This window comes from Dama dama, chromosome 2 (genome assembly GCF_033118175.1).
Source record: "Dama dama isolate Ldn47 chromosome 2, ASM3311817v1, whole genome shotgun sequence".
In the NCBI taxonomy this organism is placed as follows: Eukaryota; Metazoa; Chordata; class Mammalia; order Artiodactyla; family Cervidae; genus Dama; species Dama dama.
In genome coordinates this window covers 39,202,980-39,222,725 of record NC_083682.1, presented here as the reverse complement: position 1 = coordinate 39,222,725, position 19,746 = coordinate 39,202,980, and the positions used below count along the sequence as shown (strand labels likewise).

At 42.1% G+C, this 19,746-nt stretch overlaps 1 protein-coding gene across 10 annotated transcripts in view; it reads left to right on the top strand.

Moving 5' to 3' along the window:
- DLG2 (discs large MAGUK scaffold protein 2) overlaps positions 1–19,746 on the top strand; it is a 2,226,746-nt gene that overhangs the window by 1,044,576 nt on the left and 1,162,424 nt on the right. For all 10 annotated transcript variants that reach the window (XM_061119788.1, XM_061119779.1, XM_061119776.1 and 7 more), the window contains one exon: positions 14,829–14,990. In XM_061119788.1, coding sequence (XP_060975771.1) covers positions 14,829–14,990 — 162 coding nt within the window. The remainder of the gene's footprint in view (positions 1–14,828; positions 14,991–19,746) is intronic.

Genomic DNA, 19,746 nt, shown 5'->3' with positions numbered 1-19,746 from the left:
CAGAGTCCCAGGCAGAATATTTGCTGCTGGTGTTACAATAATGAAGAAGTGTTTATGCTCCCATGAGAAAATCAGATCCGTATATGCTTTTAAAAAAAGAATTCTCCAGGTTTCAGTTATGTGAGCACAGGGAATGGAAACAGCCGTACCTGTGTGTCCAGTGAAAGCATCCATGAAGGCGTCATATGTGAGTTGAGTTTTCAGATTGAGCAATAGCCAGGTGAGAGATAATTGGGAAGGTTATTAGAGGAAGACAAGACCTCAAGAACAAAGCATAGGGAGACTTCTGTGGTGGTCCAGTGATTAAGAATGCACCTTTCGATGCAGGGGACACAAGTTCGATCCCTGGTCCAGGAAAATCCCAAATGCTGGGGAGCAACTAAGGCAGTGAGCCACAATTACGGAGCCTCTGCACCACACCTAGAAGTGTCATGCGCCACAACGAAGGATCTCACATGACACTGTCAGAGATCCTGCATGCTGCCAACAGACCGACCCGATGCAGCCAAATAAATAAATATTAAAAAAAAAAAAAGAACAAACCATAGAGAGGGGATGTGTCTTTCCTCTTCACTGTTGTACCCGTAGTACTTAAAATGACTGGCGCATAGTAGGTGCTCAAGAAATTCTTGTTTTTTTTAAAAAATAAACATTATTTTAAGCTATACTCACCATGCTGCATATTGCATCTCCGTGGCTTATTATTTAACTAGAAGTCAGTTATTGTTAGGTGAAAAATTTGAGAGGAAAGGGCAGTAGTAGGAGCTGGAATGGTCAGGGCAGGCTGAGTTGAGTGGAGATGGTTTGGGAAAGGCTGGAAGGTTTTCAGGCTTGAAGATGACATAAAGGAAGGTTGAAAAGTGCTTTGTGAGGTCAGGAGAGCCGTGAGAGTAGAACCCAGAGTCTACATGTTATAGAGTAGTGGGAAAAGTTGTAATTGCATGCTTAGGAAAAAATTGAAAATGAGAAAAAAAAAAAAAAAAAGACTACATTTTTTTTCCCATTCAGTTAACTATGTTTTATATTTCCAAATTTTTTATAATCAAAAATCTAATGTTACAATAAAATAATCATCGCTAACGTTAAGGGACCACTTACTAGGTCACAGACACTGTGCTAAGTGGCTTCCATGCATTATCTCACTTGGGTTTCTCAAAAACTCTGTGAAAGCCTAGCTCCATTTTATAGATAAGAATATCAAGTCTCACAGAGGTTGATAAGTTGCCCAAGGTCATGTAGTACATGGTAGAACTGGAAATGGATCCAGACAGTCTCTCTAAAAACTGTACGCTTAGCCACTGCTCTGTAACTGAGGTTTTAGAAAGTTATTCTAGAATGAGGGACTAAGGAAGAGGAAGTTGAGAGTCATATTTAGAAGCTACAAATGACCATTCACACCGGTTTCCATGCTGCTGACAGCGTTAACAGTCTGAAGAGTTCACTCGTGGGCATCAGGCTTCACGATGCCTGACCTGCAAAGTACTAACCATGGCAGTTCCAGAAAGGACAGTAAGTTTCATCAAGTAGCTACTAGTACCAGCAGGACAGTGTCTCATCCAGCGCTCATATTTCTACCACATTGATCCTGTAATTCCCAGTTTACAGCTTCAGCCAACTGGAGCTCAGCGATACCAGCAACTTGACAAATGTTGCAAGATTTGAACCCGCATTTCTAATGCCAGAATTTATGCACATTCCACTGAATTGGGCTGCCTCTTGGACTCAGCTGGCTATGTCAGTTTGAAACCCAGTTTTGCCATTTGTTTAACGGTTTGGAGACTCTCTGATCCTGTTTTCTCGTTTGGAAAGAGTGATAGTACCTTCTTTTTCTCAATTCTTGAGTGAGTTACTTGGGCCAGTGCTTCTGAGAGTGCTTTGTAAATAATAAATATTGTTGTTTAGTTGCTATGTCCGACTCTTTGTGATCCCGTGGACTGTAGCCCGCCAGGTTTCTCTGTCCATGGGATTCCCCAGGCAAGAATACTGAAGAGGGTGCCGTTTTATTCTCCAGGGGATCTTCCTGACTCAGGGATCGAACTAGCATCTCCTGCATTGGCAGATCGATTCTTTACCACTGAGCCACCAGAGAAGCCCAAAATTGTAAATAGCAACCTGTATATGTGACATTGGGTACAAATTCATTTTACAGTTCCACACCCTTCATTTTCCCAGATCATAGGTGTGTGGTCCCATTCTGACTTTTCCAGAGAGCTTAGGCTGTCTAGTCCTGGAGAAGGAAATGGCAACCCACTCCAGCATTCTTGCCTGGAGAATCCCAGGAACAGAGGAGCCTGGTGGGCTGCGGTCTATGGGGTAGCACAGAGTTGGATACGACTGAAGCGACTTAGCTGCAGCAGCAGCAGTAGGCTGTCTAGTCCTATGGTGACCTATGTTGGGCGAGCCTGGCCTCCCCTGGGTAGCTTGAGTTTTAGGAGGTGAAGCTTGCCGAACTCCATTTCCTGCAACCTCGGTTAACAGATGGAGGGCAGCACTGAGCTAGAGCAAGTCCTCTCATGATTATTTAAATCATCAGTTCTTTAAAAAGGATCTTAAGATCGGTTAAATATTCATGAAAGCATTCTTCCTGGCAGCTCCTTCATTGTAGGTAATTACAGAGGGTTTAAAATATCTGATGTTGCTTGGAAGCACACAAAGCTCAGCTGCAAGCTGACAGCTGATTTGTAATTTAATTAACATCCTGGCTTGTCCTGTTTGTGGCAAAAAGCAGGAATGCATTTCCTTTCATTAGTGAGTTTGAAAAAATTCAAATAGAGCACCTGGGAGTGCTTTTTATCCCTCACATCAGTCCCTTCCTTACACCCTACTCCCGTCTTCGAAAAATTCCTCTTTCAAATGTCCTTTGGGTTAGCTGTATTGCCAATCGTGGATTGCTTCATTTTTTTTTTTTTTTTTTTGAAGGATAACTTCACTTGGGGAAGATCTGTGTGGAATCGGTCATCATTGAGCTTCGACTCACTTTTTTTATCTTTTACTTTTTAATTGGAGGAAAATTACAATGTGGTATCGGTTTCTACACTACAGCAATGCAAACCATAATTATACATATATCACCTCCCTCCCCTTCCTCCTCCCACCAATGCAGAGCACCAGGCTGGGCTCCCTGTCTTATATAGCAGCTTCTCACCAGCTATCTTATTTTAATGGTAGTGTATATACATGGATGCTACTTTCTCTGACCCACTTTTATTAGCTCTCTGATTAATGGATTTTGCAGAGAGATTTGGCCGCAGACTACTATTCATTCAGTGAGTGCTGGTCGAGAACCTGCCACATAGCAGATACTAGAGGTGAGTAGTGAACCAAGCAGGCAGGGTACCAGCCCCAGGGAGGTTTTAATATAAAGGAGGAAGCAGACAGTAAGCAAATGATCACAGAAAGAAGTGTAAATTTAAAATATGATGAGTTTTATGAAAAGTGAACACAGGTACCCTGAAATCCTGTTAAGCCGTGAGCAGTGAGATACACGGAGGGGAATTCCATCATCTAGCGGCCCCCAACCTTTTTGGCACCAGAGACTGGTTTCATGCAAGATAATTTTTCCACGGACAAGTGGGGAAGGTGTGGTTTCAGGATGATTCAAGTACATTACATTTATTGTGCACTTTATTTCCATTATTATTACATCAACTCCACCTCAGATCATTGGGCTTTAGATCCCAGAGGCTGGGGACCCCTGTCCTAATCTGCTCAGAGTAGGAAATGGCAATCCGCTTCAGTGTTCTTGTCTGGGAAATTCCGTGGACAGAGGAGCCTGGTGGGCTCTGCATGGAAGAACTTGGGACTGCAAAGAGCTGGACACCACAAGCAGTGACTGAGCACTGCCCTAATCTGAGAAGTCAGGAGGGCTCCTTGAGGAAGTAAAGGGAGAAATTAGGTATTTCTGTCTTGCCCTTCCTCCTCCCATTTTCAGTTCAGTTCAGTCACTCAGTCGTGTCCGACTCTTTGCAACCCCATGGACTGCAGCACGCCAGGCCTCCCTGTCCATCACCAACTCCCAGAGTTTACTCAAACTCATGTCCATCGAGTTGGTGATGCCATCCAGCCATCTCATCCTCTGTCATCCCCTTCTCCTCCTGCCCTCAATCCCTCCCAGCATCAGGGTCTTTTCAAATGAGTCAGCTCCTCCCATTTTGCTCCTCTCTAAATCCCCCTCCTCCAGATTTGCAGTGTCCATGCAACTATTCTGGAAGAAATACGTTGGGATGATGGTGGACAGAAATGATGGAAAGGGGAAGGAGAACCCCGCCCCAGTCCAAATACTAGAGACTGTATTTCAAAATAAAGAAGCGAATATACATACTATTCTGCTCACTGCATTAACCATTCTTTTATCTTCTCTTTTTTTCTTTCTTCTGTCCATGTTTTCCCTCCAGAAGGGAGGTAGTGAGTTAGAGAGAGGATGCCAAAGGCGTGGTAGTGGGGATGAGTCTCAGGTCACAGATTGGCTAGGACATCATGGAAAAAGGAAGGAGCTGTAAAAGAGGGCTGGCTAGCTACATACTGCCCAAGTCTCTGGTGAATAAAGTCCCTATAAAGAAACAGTCAATTATTAAGCAAAATATTTTCCTCAAAATAAGATGGTGGAGGCGAGGCCTGGATAAGAATACCCTGTTTTGAAAGATAGACTTATACAGTCTTGAGAAGAAAGGAAAATCCTTTCTTTTCATATAATTCATTTTTTGAGACTACTCACTCACTTCTTTCTTAGGGGTTTATCACTCTTTGCAAGACTATTATTTATGTTTAACTTTCTAAGTGACTTCATGCTTCTCTGAAAATCAGTGCTTCTCTTCTGCACATTTTTAAAGCTGAGAGACTTCCTTCCAGTGGCAGTATGCAGTCAGCCAGGTCTATCGAGCACACGCTATGTGGCCCTTGTTCTGGCCTGACGCTCTGCAGGAGACAAAGACAGATGGCAGAGGCTCCTGGCCTCAAAGGATGTAGATTACAGAGGGGGAGTTGAGACTTGACTCAAAGGATGCTATCTGTTGCTATATTAACAGAAGGCAAGAAGCCAAGAGGTTTTGAGCATTTACTAAATGTCAGGCTTTGTGTACGAAGCTGTAATCTTGCCTTAATTTTGTACGTGCTTCACAGTGTTGCTGTCAGACTTAAATGGGATACTTTCTATAACACTCTTTGAAAAGTACACAACATTCACTAACTTAAAGTTGGACCATAAAGAAGACTGAGCACTGAAGAATGGATGCTTTTGAACTGTGGTGTTGGAGAAGACTCTTGAGAGTCCCTTGGACAGCAGGGAGATCCAACCAGTCCATCCTAAAGGAGACGAGTCCTGAATATTCATTGGAAGGACTGATGCTGAAGCTGAAGCTCCAGGACTTTGGCCTCTGATGCAAAGAGCCGACTCACTGGAAACGAGCTTGATGCTGGGAAAGATTGAGGGCAGGAGGAGAAAGAGGTGACATAGGAGAGGTGACAGAGGATACGATGTTTGGATGGCATCACCAACTCAATGGACGTGAATCTGAGCAAGCTCTGGGAGATAGTAAAGGAAAAGGAAGCTTGACATGCTTCAGTTCATGGGGTCACAAAGAGTCAGGCATGATTGAGCGACCAAACAACAAAGGCAATCTCACACACTTACCTTTCAAGAGCACACAAACATATTCTGGTTCTCTCAGCATTTGACTTTTCTCTCTCATCAGAACAGTGCCAGCTCCTGCAGCCAGGGGGAAGCAGAGCACTTTTTATTGCAGAAACAGCACCAGACTCAGGTTTTTATTTATGAGGGCTTGAAAAGTTTGTGACTTCTCCCTCAGCTATTATACACCTTGCCCATGCAGCGTCATCTTCCAAACCTTGCAGAACCTCCCAGGGATGGCCCAGATGCATGCAGGCACCTGCGTTGGAATCCTGGGAAACTCAGGATGGTTTTGACTCACACAGGCCTCAGCAGAATGCCATGAGCAGAATCTGACCCAGTCATGGCCATCCAGGCGGGAGGGCCCTGTGGTGGAAAAGGAGAGCCAGTGTGACTGCATGATGGTTCAGCTGGCAGGGCTATTTCATCAGGTTGATCATATTATTGCTCCGATGACTTAAGTCTACTTCAGTTAACGTCACATCCGTCGGTTTCTGTATGTCTTACTATGGTCCACTGGAGATTGAGATGACTATGACTCTGATCCTTCCCTAATCAACAGAAATTGACGAGAGACCAGACCAGATGTTCAGCCAAGGGTTTATCAGGGCTCTTGTGCCGGCTTCCCAGGTGGCACAGTGGTAAAAAAAAATCCCCCCGCCAAGCAGGAGACACAAGTTCATTCCCTGGGTTGGGAAGATCCCCTGGACTAGGAAATGGCAACTCACTCCAGAAAATTCCATGGACGGGGGAGCCTGGTGGGCTACAGTCCTTGGAATCACAAAGAGCCGGATGCTACTGAGCAACTGAGCCCGGGAGCAAAATCAAGTAACAGGTTTGCTGGTTTGCTCCCTCAGTAGGGGCAAGCTAGTGCCTTACATGCGATGAGGGTAGGGATGTGTCGATGGGGTGGCTGAGATGGTTTGCCCACCCCTTTGTGGTATTGAGTGCAGAGGGGCACACGCAATACCCTGCTTTTTTCCCAGACCCTCAGTTGTTTGACTCCTAGCTCTTCAGAAATGGCAGTTGGGTTTTTTGTTTTTTGGTTTTTTTTTTTTTTTGTCTTTGTATCTCTTGTCCCAACTGCATGCAGTTGATTTTAGTCCCAAATAGTCTTTGTATATTGTAGCTCGAGGAGAGGTGTGTCCAGGTGCAAGCTTTGCAAAACTGCAGCCGAGGGTCCCAGGTCCCAGGCCTGTCCCAGCTCCATCTCTGCTCAGAAGTGCTCATGTGCCCATGGGCTAGTAGGAGAGACAGACACACAGACAGGTCATTGTGGTTTAGAGCTATTACTTAACAGCAGGAAACTGTGCAGAACGCTATGGGAGCCTAAAGAAAGGACATCCCTTCAACCTTAACAGGTGGTCAGAGAATGTTTCCAAGAGAGGATGACATTCAGTCTGATTATCCAGGACCTGAAAAAATTTGCCTGAGGAAGGAGTCCAGGGCTGGAAGCCTGGGGTTACAGAAGTGAGGGACAAAATGAGCTACAACAGGGAACATAAATTATTATTAGGGCAGAACCTAGATTCTTCTCTGGCCTGAACTTCTGCCTAATTCCCATTGGAGCTAGGAGAGAACATATAATCAGTTTACCAAAGTTCTGTTGTTCCAGAGGCCCCTCCAGTGGACTGAGCTGAGGGGAAGGAAAGAAAAAGGCACGTATATCAAAGCAGAGGCCTTCCTCAGTGACCCTCCTTCTGAAGGAAGTGCAGAAACCCTCAAAGTTGCCCAGTCCTGCATCAGTGACTAAGGGGTAAGCTCTGGAATGAGAGGACTCAGAGTTGCCCAGAACATTAGCGCTGATTCTTTTCTCTTTTTTAATTGGAGTATAGTTGCTTTATAGAGCTGTGTTAATTTCTGCCGTATATCAAAGTGAATCAGCTGTATGCATACCTGCCTCTCCTCTTCTCTGGATTTCCTTCCCATTTCGGTCACCACAGAGGGCTGAGCATAACCACCATGCCGGACAGCAGGTTTTCATCAGTTATCCGTTTTATACGTAGAGTGTATATATGCCAATCCCAACTCCCAATTCCTCCCAACCCCCTTCACCCGTGGTGCCCACGTTTGTTCCCTACGTCTGTGTCTATTTCTGCTCTGCAGACATTGATAAGTTCATCTGTAGAGAGCCCATTCTTAAATCAGGGTGTGACCTCTTGCAGAGTGGTTTAATCTCCCTTGTCAGATGACTCTTGAAGATTTCCTGGTAGTTATATTCCCTGAAGATATGATTAGTCTCTTAAGATCGTTGAGTCCTAATTCATTTAGAAGAATATTTAAGTGAGGTGCTCTAGCTCCAGAGTCAGACTTGTGTTTCAATTCTGGTTTGCTTGGTATGTAAACTTGGAAAAAAATGCCCATCTGACCAAGACTGAGGTGATGGAAATTGTAACACCTATCTCCCAGATGTAATGATGTGTGTAAAGTATTTAGAATAGTTGCTGAAATGTGAAAGTGAAAGTAACTTAGTCATGTCTGATTCTTTTTGACACCATGGACTGTGTAGTTCATGGAATTCTACAGGCCAGAATACTGGAGTGGGTAGCCTTTCCCTTCTCCAGGGTATCTTCCCATCCCAGGGATCGAACCCAGGTCACCTGCATTGCAGGTGAATTATTATTAATGGTTTTAGTATTACCATTCATGTTAGAATTAGTATTTTTGTTAATAATGTTAATATTAATAGTAGTCTTAGTAGTACAGAAAAACCTTTTTTTGGTATCCAGTCCAGTCCAGTTCAGTCACTCAGTCATGTCCAACTCTTTGCGACCCCATGAATTGCAGCACACCAGGCCTCCCTGTCCATCACCAACTCCGGGAGTCTACTCAAACCCATGTCCATTGAGTCGGTGATGCCATCCAACCATCTTATCCTCTGTCATCCCCTTCTCCTCTTGCCCCTGATCCCTCCCAGCATCAGGGTCTTTTCCAATGAGTCAACTCTTTGCATGAGGTGGCCAAAGTACTGGAGTTTCAGCTTCAGCATCAGTTCTTCCAATGAACACCCAGGACTGATCTCCTTTAGGATGGACTGGTTGGATCTCCTTGCAGTCTTTTTGGTATAGCTGAGGTTAAAATCTAAGCAGAGAGATTCTGCCAAACCATATCAGAATGATTCCTCTGGAGACTGGTGTTTGAGTTAAATATGGCACCTCTCACTGGTTCTTGTCATCTTTTGCTTAGTCATCTCTTGGAGAAAACTGGAAAAATAAAGGAGGAGGACCACTTGTCTGATACTAGGAGGAGTATTTTTTAGGCCTCTTGTTGTTCAGTCACTAAATCATGTCTGACTCTTTGCGACCCCATGGACTGCAGCACACCAGGCTTCTCTGTCCTGCACTATCTCCTGGAGTTTTCTCAAATTCATGTCCACTGAGTTGGTGATGCCACCCAAGCATCTCATCCTCTGTTGCTCCCTTATCCTCCTGTCCTCAATCGTTCCCAGCATCAGGGTCTTTTCCAGTGAGTCAACTCTTTGCATCAGGTGGCCAAAGTATTGGAGCTTCAGCTTCAGCATCAGTCTTTCCAATGAATATTCAGGGTTGATTTCCTTTAGGATTGACTAGTTGGATCTCTTTGCAGTCCAAGTGACTCTCAAGAGTCTTCTGTAACACCACAGTTCAAAAGCATCAGTTCTTCGGTTCTCAGCTTTCTTTATAGCCCAACTGTCACATCCATACATGACTACTGGAAAAACCAAAGCTTTGACTAGACAGACCTTTGTCGACAAAGTAGCATCTCTGCTTTTTAACATGCTGTCTAGGTTAGTCATAGCTTTTCTTCCAAGGAGCAAGTGGCTTTTAATTTCACGGCTGCAGTCACCGTCTGCAAAGATTTTGGAGCCCGAGAAAATAAAGTCTCTCACTGTTACCCTTGTTTCCCCACCTATTGCTATGAAGTGATGGGACCAGATGCCATGATCTTAGTTTTCTGAATGTTGAGCCTCAAGCCAACCCTTTCACTCTCCTCTTTCACTTTCATCAATAGGATCTTTAGTTCTTCTTTACTTTCTGCCATAAGGGTGGTGTCATCTGCACATCTGAGGTTATTGATATTTCTCCTGGCAATCTTGATTCCAGCTTGTGCTTCATCCAGCCCAGTATTTCTCATGATGTACTGTGCATATAAGTTAAATCAGCAGGGTGACAATGTGCAGTCTTGACGTACTCCTTTCCTGATGTGGAACCAGTCTATTGTTCCATGTCCAGTTCTAACTGTTGCTTCTTGACCTGGATACAGATTTTTTAGGAGGCAGATCAGGTGGACTGGTATTCCCATCCCTTTAAGAATTTTCCAGTTTGTTATGATCCACACAGTCAAAGGCTTTGGCATAGTCAATAAAGCAGCAGTTTCTTTCTATTATCATTCTAGATCCTCTTTCAATCTGGAAAGCTTCAGAGCTATTGATTACCCATTTCTCAGTTTACACTCAGTGATACAGTTTACACTCAGTTTACACTGAGTAAAACTCAGTTTTTACTCAATAATACAGTTGTTTACACAAAACTCAGTTTACACTCAGTAATACAGTTATTACCACTGCACATGTGACTTAGCTGAACCTGTGTATTATTTACTCCATAATTTGTGGCCTTCTCAAGGTCAAGAACTGGTTCACATTCAGTTTGGGTTCTTAGCATATATTACTGAAAGGAAAGATGTGGTGAGAGATATATAATGCTTAGGAATCTGATGTCCTTTAAGATTGTCAGTCCAATGATGTGGTCTGTTTTTGCTTAAACCTAAGTGGACAATGTTTTACAATGAAAGAGGTTGCATTCAGGAGCCAGAATTACTTGGTAGCTTGAGCAGGTTATACTCAATTCATCAATTTGTTTAATTGTCAGTCATAACTATATTCAATAAATAGTTATTGAGCATATGTGCCAGGCATTTGGTTAAAGGACTGAAGATATGGGGATAAACTAGACCCAAATGGCCCCTGTTCTCACAGAACCTTATAGTGCAATGTACAAACTCAAAATATACACGATCATATAACATGATAAAAGTTGTGATTTGGGGAGTATAGGTAGCTATGGGAACACCCACAAAACCTCAGATTTGCATTTCATGAAAGCTTCTGAGAAAAGGTAATATCAAGATTGAGGCCAGAGGATCAATGAATGCTAAGATGAACAATTTTTACTAATAAAGCATTAATTGAGCATCAAGATTGACTTTACAGTCTAATTTAAGCCTGTGTCACTATTCAAATTGGGTCTTAATTTTATGAAAATAATTAAATAAGTTCTTTGCAGTACCATGTAAGTTTAACCAAGTTTATTATATGTGTCCTGATTTGTTTTGTCAAACAATTCAGTGAGATGTACATTTTTGTGAATGAAATCTTTCTCTATACCAGCTGAATCTTACTGCAAGAATCTTTGAGGAGCTTCTATAATCAGTTTAACTTTGCAAAATTTTACTTTTGGTGTTCTTGGATATTTAGGTTTTAGAACACAAGCACTTCCTGGCTGTGATGAGTGACATGAATATGGCTTTACATATGTTAAAGTTTTTAAAGCTTAAAAAATTCCTCAAAAAACTAAAAATGGAATTGCCATATGATCTAGCAATTCCACTTCTGGGTATCTCTACAAAATAATTGAAAGCATAGTTCCAAACATGTTTTTGTAAATGCATACTCATAACAGCTTTACCCACAATAGCCAAGAGGTCGAAGCAATCACCAGATCATCTACAGATGGATGAAGAAACAAAATATGGTGTATACATACAATGGGATATTATTCAGCCTTAAAAGGAAGGAAATCCTGTAACATGGTACACTATGGAGGAAACTTGAAGACACTAAGAAGTAAGCCAGTCATGAGAAGCAAATATCATGTGATTCCACTGACATAAGGTAGAATTGTCAAATTCATAGAGTAGTCAAATTTATATAAATAGAAAGTAGAATGGGGGTTGCCAGGGGCTGTAGGTGAGAAAATGGTGAGTTGTTTAATGAGTAAAGAGTTTCAGTTTTGCAAGATGAAATCTGAAGATTGGTTGCACACCAGTGTGAATAAACTTAATATTACCGAACTATACACATAAAAGGGGCTTCCCTAGTGGTTCAGATGATAGAGAATCTGCCTGCAAATGCAGGAGACCCAGGTTGGATTCCTGAGTCGGGAAGATCCCCTGGAGAAGGGAATGGCAACCCACTCCAGTATTCTTGCCTGGAAAATCTCATGGACAGAGGAGACTGGCGGGCTACAGTCCATGGGGTCGCAAAGAGTCAGACACAACTGAGCAACTAAGTCACCTTCATATGCTTAAAACAGTTCAGATGGTAAATTTTATGTGTATTTAACAACTTTTTAAAAAGTCCTTTAAAACTGGAGGTAATGGTTTATGGTGATGGTTTATGTTTATTCCATAGCCCTGCGGTGAGAGCGGTGAGGAGAGTTGAGCACTAGTGGAGACTCAGCTCATGAGTGGTGTTGGGGGTCACTTCTCAGGAGGAAAGGAAGCTTGAGCTCTGTTGGGTGGTCAGAGGGAGCCACTAGGTGTTTTAAAGAGAAAGACTCTGTCACCGTAAGGTTCAGAAAGCCAGCCCCTCGGCATATGTACAGCGGCCGTCCTGAACCGTTTGGCACAGGGCCCAGTTTTGTGGAAGACATTTTTTCGCTGGGCTGGGGTGGGGCGGGGATGGTTTCAGGATGATTCAAGCACATGACCTGATTATCCTGCCGCTGATCTGGCAGGAGGTGATGCTCAGGCGATGGGGGGCAGCTGCACACGCAGATGAAGCTTCACTTCTGTTGTGCGACCCAGTTCCCAACAGGCCACAGACTGCTATTCGTTCGTGGCCCAAGGGTTGGGGACCCCTGTTGGCCAGGATGTATGGGAAAGGGGCAGCCTCGGCAGCCATCTGTCCAGCCCAGAGGCTGTTTCTGTGGTCCAGCTGAGAGCTGCAAACTCGAACGTGGGCAGTGGTTAACGGAGGTGGTGGCGGATGAGGACCGAGGAGGCTCAAGAGCTATCTGAGACAGAAATGAGGCAGACTCAGTGATTTATTGAATTGGCAGATGGTAGGGGGTGAAAGAGAGGATGGAGACTCACTGACTCCTACTTTGCTGGCTTGGGGGATCGCAGAGATGGCAGAGCCTCCCAGAGAGAGAACTGAAGAAGGGGCAGGATATGTGGAGGGGCTGTAGGCTGTAAGCCAGAGACACTAAACTGGGCATGTGTGTGACATTATTCCATTTCCAGTAAACACCACATAACTGATCCAGAACGAATATTAAGCTTGATTCATGTTTCTAAGTCAGATGACCTTCCCGAATTATTCATAGAGTTAGGAAAATAAGAGTATGGTATTTTGTAATGCAGAGTAGTATTGCAGAGTAATGTTCTAGCCTCATTTTGTTGTCTATCCTCCATGAAGTGCTTTTTATTTTTAACCAAGCTGCTGTAGGCTTGGATTTCATCTTTTGGGAATGGGGGCGGGGTGGGGGGTGCTTCATGAGAGTAGAAAGAGGATTCAGATTCCAATTATCTGGACAGGGTCCCGGCTGTCATGACCAGTACGTAGGGGGTCCTGGACAAGTCTCTTAACCTCTCTAAATGTCGGTTCTCTCATAAGTAAAATGGAGCATCATAGATAAGAAGAATTGCAGTGAAAGAAATCAATGAGAGTCCTTTGCAAACTGCTTCATGATATTGTCAGCTATAATTTTTGTTTTGAAGCTGATATTAAGCTTGGAACATTGTGGAAAGCCTCCCTGGAAAATGCAAGTAATGATGATCAACTTCTGAGTAAGAATGGGCTCCAGATTAAATTGCCAAAACTGAGTGGTTCCTCTTGTTACTGTTAGTTTATGAGTCAGCTGGAGAGCTGTGATGTCTAAGAAATCATATTTTTCACCTAAAAATGACAGAAACATAAACATGATTTTGTAAGAAGATGTGTTGTTAGTAACCTGATGTGATAATAGTACCTGTTGGTGATGATACTAAAGGGGTACTGGGGAGTGGTAGGCATTACAGGTAAACCTGTTGTGTTATGTCAGTGTTTGGACCTCTGCCCCTGATATACCTTTGCCATTCACAGGGATCAAAGGAAAAACAAGGCAAACTGACATTTTATTAGCTGGGTTGTGTGTGGGATATAGAGTTGACAGAGGATGCTCTCACTATTACAGGCATATGGAAGGAGGATGACAAAGAGCAAAAGGGACCAAGAGAAGGAACGATTATCTGTTTCCCCTCAGGGAATCCTCTCAATATAATACAGGCATTTTTTTTTTTTTTTTTGCCTTGATTTTTAAGTTCTTTAAACAAAAACTCCATCTTTGAAAATTGTGAACCTTTGCCCTAAAGTCTAACTAACCCAAATCAACACTCCTCCTCCTTGGATATGAAAGGAAGAAAATATTCTTTCTTTGGCTGCTGCTGCTGCTAAGTCACTTCAAGTCGTGTCCGACTCTGTGTGATCCCGTAGACAGCAGCCCACCAGGCTCCCCCATCCCTGGGATTCTCAAGTCAAGAACACTGGAGTGGGTTGCCATTTCCTTCTCCAATGCATGAAAGTGAAAAGTGAAAGTGAAGTCACTCAGTCGTGTTTGACTCTTAGCGACCCCATGGACTGCAGCCCACCAGGTTCCTCAGTCCATGGGATTTTCCAGGCAAGAGTACTGCAGTGGGATGCCATTGCCCTCTCCGTCTTTCTTTGGAGGCCAATACAAACAATGCAGGTGGCAGAAATTTTATCCCTTATTTCCTAGAAAATTTACAATTTTCATACTTTCTGAGTCAAAATTAGATTCCCCAACTGTTTGCATCAGAATTCTGTCTTCTTGCTCTGTACTTTTTTTTTTCTTTTTCACCTTTGACGTAAAATTTTTAGCACATGTTTAGCTATTCTGATCCTTTGGAGGGATACCTCCTCACCTACTTAGGTAAATTGTCTCAGTCTCATTTGTTATCACGCTTCTATGTTTTATAAACAGAGATAGTACATTATAGACAAAGACAAGTCATCAGCATCGGTTGGCATTGATGGTTGGTTCAGTGTGGCTTGCCGTTGACCTGGTTTATGGTGACCACCCAGAGGGGCTGAAACAAAGCCTGCTGGGTGAGTCAGCAATAGGCTCACACTGTGTGCTGTAAATGAAGTGAGAACGTGAAGTTCAGACTGTACCTTTTGCAAACACTCATGCTTTTTTTCTCTTTTCGTCTTTTCTCCTAGAAGTATCGCTATCAAGATGAGGATGCCCCACATGATCATTCCTTACCTCGACTGACCCACGAAGTAAGAGGCCCTGAACTGGTGCACGTGTCAGAAAAGAACCTGTCTCAGATAGAAAATGTCCATGGATACGTCCTGCAGTCTCACATCTCTCCTCTGAAGGTCAGTTCTATTGCTCTTAGAGCTGGCGACAGGGGATGGTATGCCTTGCTAAGGGAGATGTCTGCTGGCTTAAGTGGGGCTCTTTTGAAACACTACAGTGGGACATGGTTGCCAAAGGGTGTTTCTGTGGTTTGGAGGTTTACCTGGAATTCCTGACACAGGACAGTTACTTTTACTGTTATGTAAGTGTCTGGAAAATCCTTTTAGTTTCTGCACATGGGCCAAGGAGAGACCAAACACTGACAAACTGAATGGGAAAATACACTGATCTGTGTATTTACGGAGCCCACAAGGACATCAAGATTTCGTTCAAATCGTCTCTCTCCCTCTATTTGCTTGGCTCCAGATAAATATAACATGATGGCACCTAGTAATTGCCTTACCATGTAAACTAAAAAGGAAACTGTGAGTTGGTTCATCAACAGCTCTATTTTATAATTCTATTTGGTGTCATACTTTTCCAATGCTTTCTACATTTTTTTTTCTTAGATTTAAAACAATTTTTTGGTAAGTGCTATTTTGACAGGAAGGGACAATGAAATGAGAGTTAAGAATTTTCTGTCTTCCTTGGTTGCAGTTTACTGTGCTTTGCTGATGCTATGGGATTTTGTGTCTTGGGTAAAAGCTTATAAATGTTGATTAAAGTCAATTAAAGGGAAAGTGGAACTAGAGTCAATGATGTAATAGGAGCGAACTTAAATGTAAAACAAAACAAAAAAAAATTACCAAATAGCCCCTTGATATTGCTAAAAACTTTTTATTTTGTTAGCTAGAACATTCACTTCACTGGCACTTTCATAAAGTTGTGTTGCAATAAAAAATGTAGCCATGAAGGTTGCCCTGATGCCTTCTGGGATCTTATTATACCTTCCAAAACATCAGAGAAAGGTTATATTATGTTTAATATAGTTACAAAATTTGGTACATTTTAAGTACCTTGGCAGCCTAAACCTGCATTATTAAATGAACTAATTCTGGTTCCCACACATTCGTTAGAATATCAGGCTAATTATCAAATTCCAGTCAATATTTAATATATTGCTGTTGAAACTCATTGTTCATTTCTTCCCAGAAAGAAAAGAACTCTTTTCCAAAGAATTTTCTTTGGTAATCACTGATGGGTGGGAATAGGTATGCTCAGACAGGAGAAGAGGAGATAAAAGCATAGAGAACAGGGATTTACCTTCTCATACTTAGGGCTGTCATGTCAGAATCATATTGGTGGGCATAAGCACAACCACTGTGTATAATTAATAGGAATGTACATTTGGGATCATTATAAGACCACAATTTATGTCAATTAGAGCTACCTCCAAAAAATACTGTTTTGTAAGTCAGGAGTTCCCTGTCCCTAGAAATCATCCAGGCTTGTCTGATGACCTAGAGGTGATATAGAAGAAAGGACTCCTTCTTCAGCAGGAGAGCACAGAGTTGTCTCTAAGGGTTCAGTCTAACTGTAGAAATCAGTGATTTCACTCCAGGGTCAGATGAATCTCTTCCTGCTTTAAGCACCTTTCATCTTTGCAAAAAAAAAAAAAAAAAAAACAAACATTGCTCATCCTGAATCAGTAATGACCAGTGCAAACTGAGAAAGGGCAGAGCTGGGAGACTGGACTGCAGAGACAGGAGTTGCACTTCAGGTGTTTTTCTAACTGGATGAAAGAATTCCTGTAAGAACCTTCATAAAGCCTCCCCTCCTTTTAGTCCTCCCGACTTGCCTTTTCCCTCTTCCTACCACGTCCTTTTTAAAATCAGCTCTAGAGCAGAGCTCCCAATGGCTTTAAGATGAGAAGGATGACGGTGGCTAGTCTAAAGCTAACCTGGCAACAGTGAAAAAATATGAACAAAGCAATAAAAAGACTATCAGATCTTCATTTTGTATGTTACATATTCAGCATATACTTGATAATCTATTTATCTGAACATATGCAGTTTGGGGGATTATACCATGTGTTATGCGGCTTCATGCCTCATTTGAAAAATGTCTATTCAAGTTGAAGGCAATTTGTTTTTTTCTGAAGATCATCTCTCAGATATAAAGGAATCTTTCCTCTCTCCCCTTTATCTCTTGACTCCAGGAATCTCAGAGTTCAGTGTCTTCTACTTTGGTTGTTTTCTTCAGCTTTATTTTGTTTCAGTTGCTCCCTTCTATCTTTTTTCTTACTATGTTCTTTATTTATTTATTTTTCTGGTGTTCATGGTTTTACTGTAGTGATGTCTTTTGTTGAAGATTTCTCACGTCAGTTTTAAAAGTAGGCACCTGTGAGTAATAAATCTCTGATATGAAACATCAAGGTTAGAATAGGCTTTTCTTCCTTTTCAGAATTACCAGCTAAGCAGTGTGGTCCCCTAGTGTATTGTAAAGAGAATGGAAAGGTGACCTCATCCAGGGCTTCTGCACCCAGCCTGCGAGTTAGCTATTTTGGGGCCAGGAGGTTTCCCTCATGACCCTCTAGAGTGTTGTTTGTGCTGAACAAGATATACTATTAGATTGTCTTAATGAAGAGTCTGTGTACCTTTCTTCTATTGGAAATAGTGATAGAAATAAATGTGCACAATTTTTCCAGAAAAGAAAACAGCCCAATCTGTTGCGTTTGCCAATGTCACGGTGTATACACTGCCATCATGGCTGATTTCAGGTTACCAACCTGAAGCTACTGAACGCACTTACAAAGATGGCACATGAGCGTCTCATGAGACAGGACGAGTTGGCCCCGGCATGGCCCTGCATGATCAGACTCAAGCACATGTACTTTTATAGTCACAGTGCACATTCCCTAATCAAGTCGTGAAGAGGTTATTATATTATCACAGTTCAAGTGTTTGGAAAACCTGCCATGATTAAAATCTAATGTGTTATCTTCTCATAAAGGAAGCCTATTAGAGTCAGAGATAGGCTAAGAGGGTACAAATTCTCCATTAGACCTGGCACAGTTTCAACCTTGTTGCTTCTTTGATCTGTCTGGTGCTCTTGGGTCAAGCATTAAAAGGAAGAAGAGTGAGGAGATAAAACACACAATTAGATACCTCCCCCTGAATCCTACTTAGAAGACAACGTGGGGACTTCCCTGGCAGTCCAGTGGTTAAGACTCCACCTTCCAATGCAGGGATTGCAGGTTTGATCCCTGGTCAGGGAACTAAGATCCTGTGTGCCTCGTGACCAGAAAACCAAAACATAAAACAGAAACAATATTCTGAGGATTTTAATAAAGAGTTTAAAAATGGTCAAAATAAATCTTAAATAAATCCTAAAAAAGATTTATTTTTCAATAAAAATAGTATCAAAATATTATCATCAAAATGAGTCTTAAAAAAAAAATAGACAACTATGTGGTTCTCTAGTATTAATTAGGAATTTACAGATGGCATGCCTGAACAGAGTGTGAGATTGCTGGAGAACAGTTTAAATGTCGTGTTTAGTGGGCTCCCAACCGTTAGCTGAGTAATCTCCCTGTTGCAGGTTTGACAGTCTTTCTCCCATTGCTGCGTAGCACCTGAAACCTCAGTTCTAAGATTCATCTGCCTTTGGAGCACCCCTGCTGCTTGGCGGATAGATGGATTGGTTAGCCTGTTTCTATTAGAGCACCTCGGCAAGTGTGAAGTATGGGGTTAGAAGGAGAAATGCAATTTAGCAGTGAATTGGATAGAATTTGTTTTCTTGGCCTCCAGATGGGGATGTGTTCTCTTCAGATAATGCCTTAGAATCCTCCAGGAAAGAAACTGGCCTGTAATAAAGCGTGAGCATTTTCTTTTCAGTTTAGATAAACTCAATAAATATTAATTGAGTATCTACTATGGGTATCGTAATAGGTGATGGAGACACAAAAGACAGTAAAGTGTGATTTTAAATATGCGTGTTGCTCTCTGAGGGAATCTGAGTTCTAATGATGTATTGCTCATCCTTACTCTGCAAGAGGAATTCAAATTCCTGAATCTTAGGCACTGTGAGACCTCAGGCGTCTATCAGAGTGCTTTTTACAGAGTATCTGTTAGCTCTCTATCTCAGGTTCTTCCTCTGTAAAATGAAGGTAATAATAATATTTATCTCATAAGATTTTTATACTAATTAAATAAAATGACACATGTAAATTGCTTAGTAAGTGGCTGGCACGTAGTAAGCACAACCAAACTTTGTTTTTGACTTTGTTTATTATCATCAACCTGCTACCATGACAAATACCTTATAATCTTTTATTTTATTTGTCTCACTTGACCTCAGTGAGGCATTATACCTGATTTTAAAATCCAATAGTTCCCTTTCCATCATGGAACTAGTGAAAAGGAATGTCCTCATTGGTGTCTCAGATCTTTCTGGTTCCAAAATCTGTATTCTTTATCACTCCTGTGCTATATCACCTTCCCCTAAACTATTCTGCTATTTTTAAAGAGATCTTAGGGTCAAATTGTCTTTCCTTGGCTCTAGGTGTGTAAAATTTGAAGGTCTTTTTTTTTTTCCTTTCCCCATATAACCTTATTCTTAAAAGTTAAGCAGATGCAAAATATAAGTGAATTTGTAAGAAACTTACTTTCCTAAATGAGAACAGGGAAGAGTGGTGATAGATGGGAACATGATGAGAAAAGAGAAGGGAAATAGGTTCTATCTTTAAAATATTTCTATCTACCCAGTAGTAAACTCCCCAAGGGACTATGTTCTCTCCCAAGACAAGAATTCGTTATTTGGGGCTAGTTCCCTTTTGAAGAATCTCTTGAGAGTGTAAGAATTTGTTTCTCAGCAAGAGAGCACACTGTGTTTTGA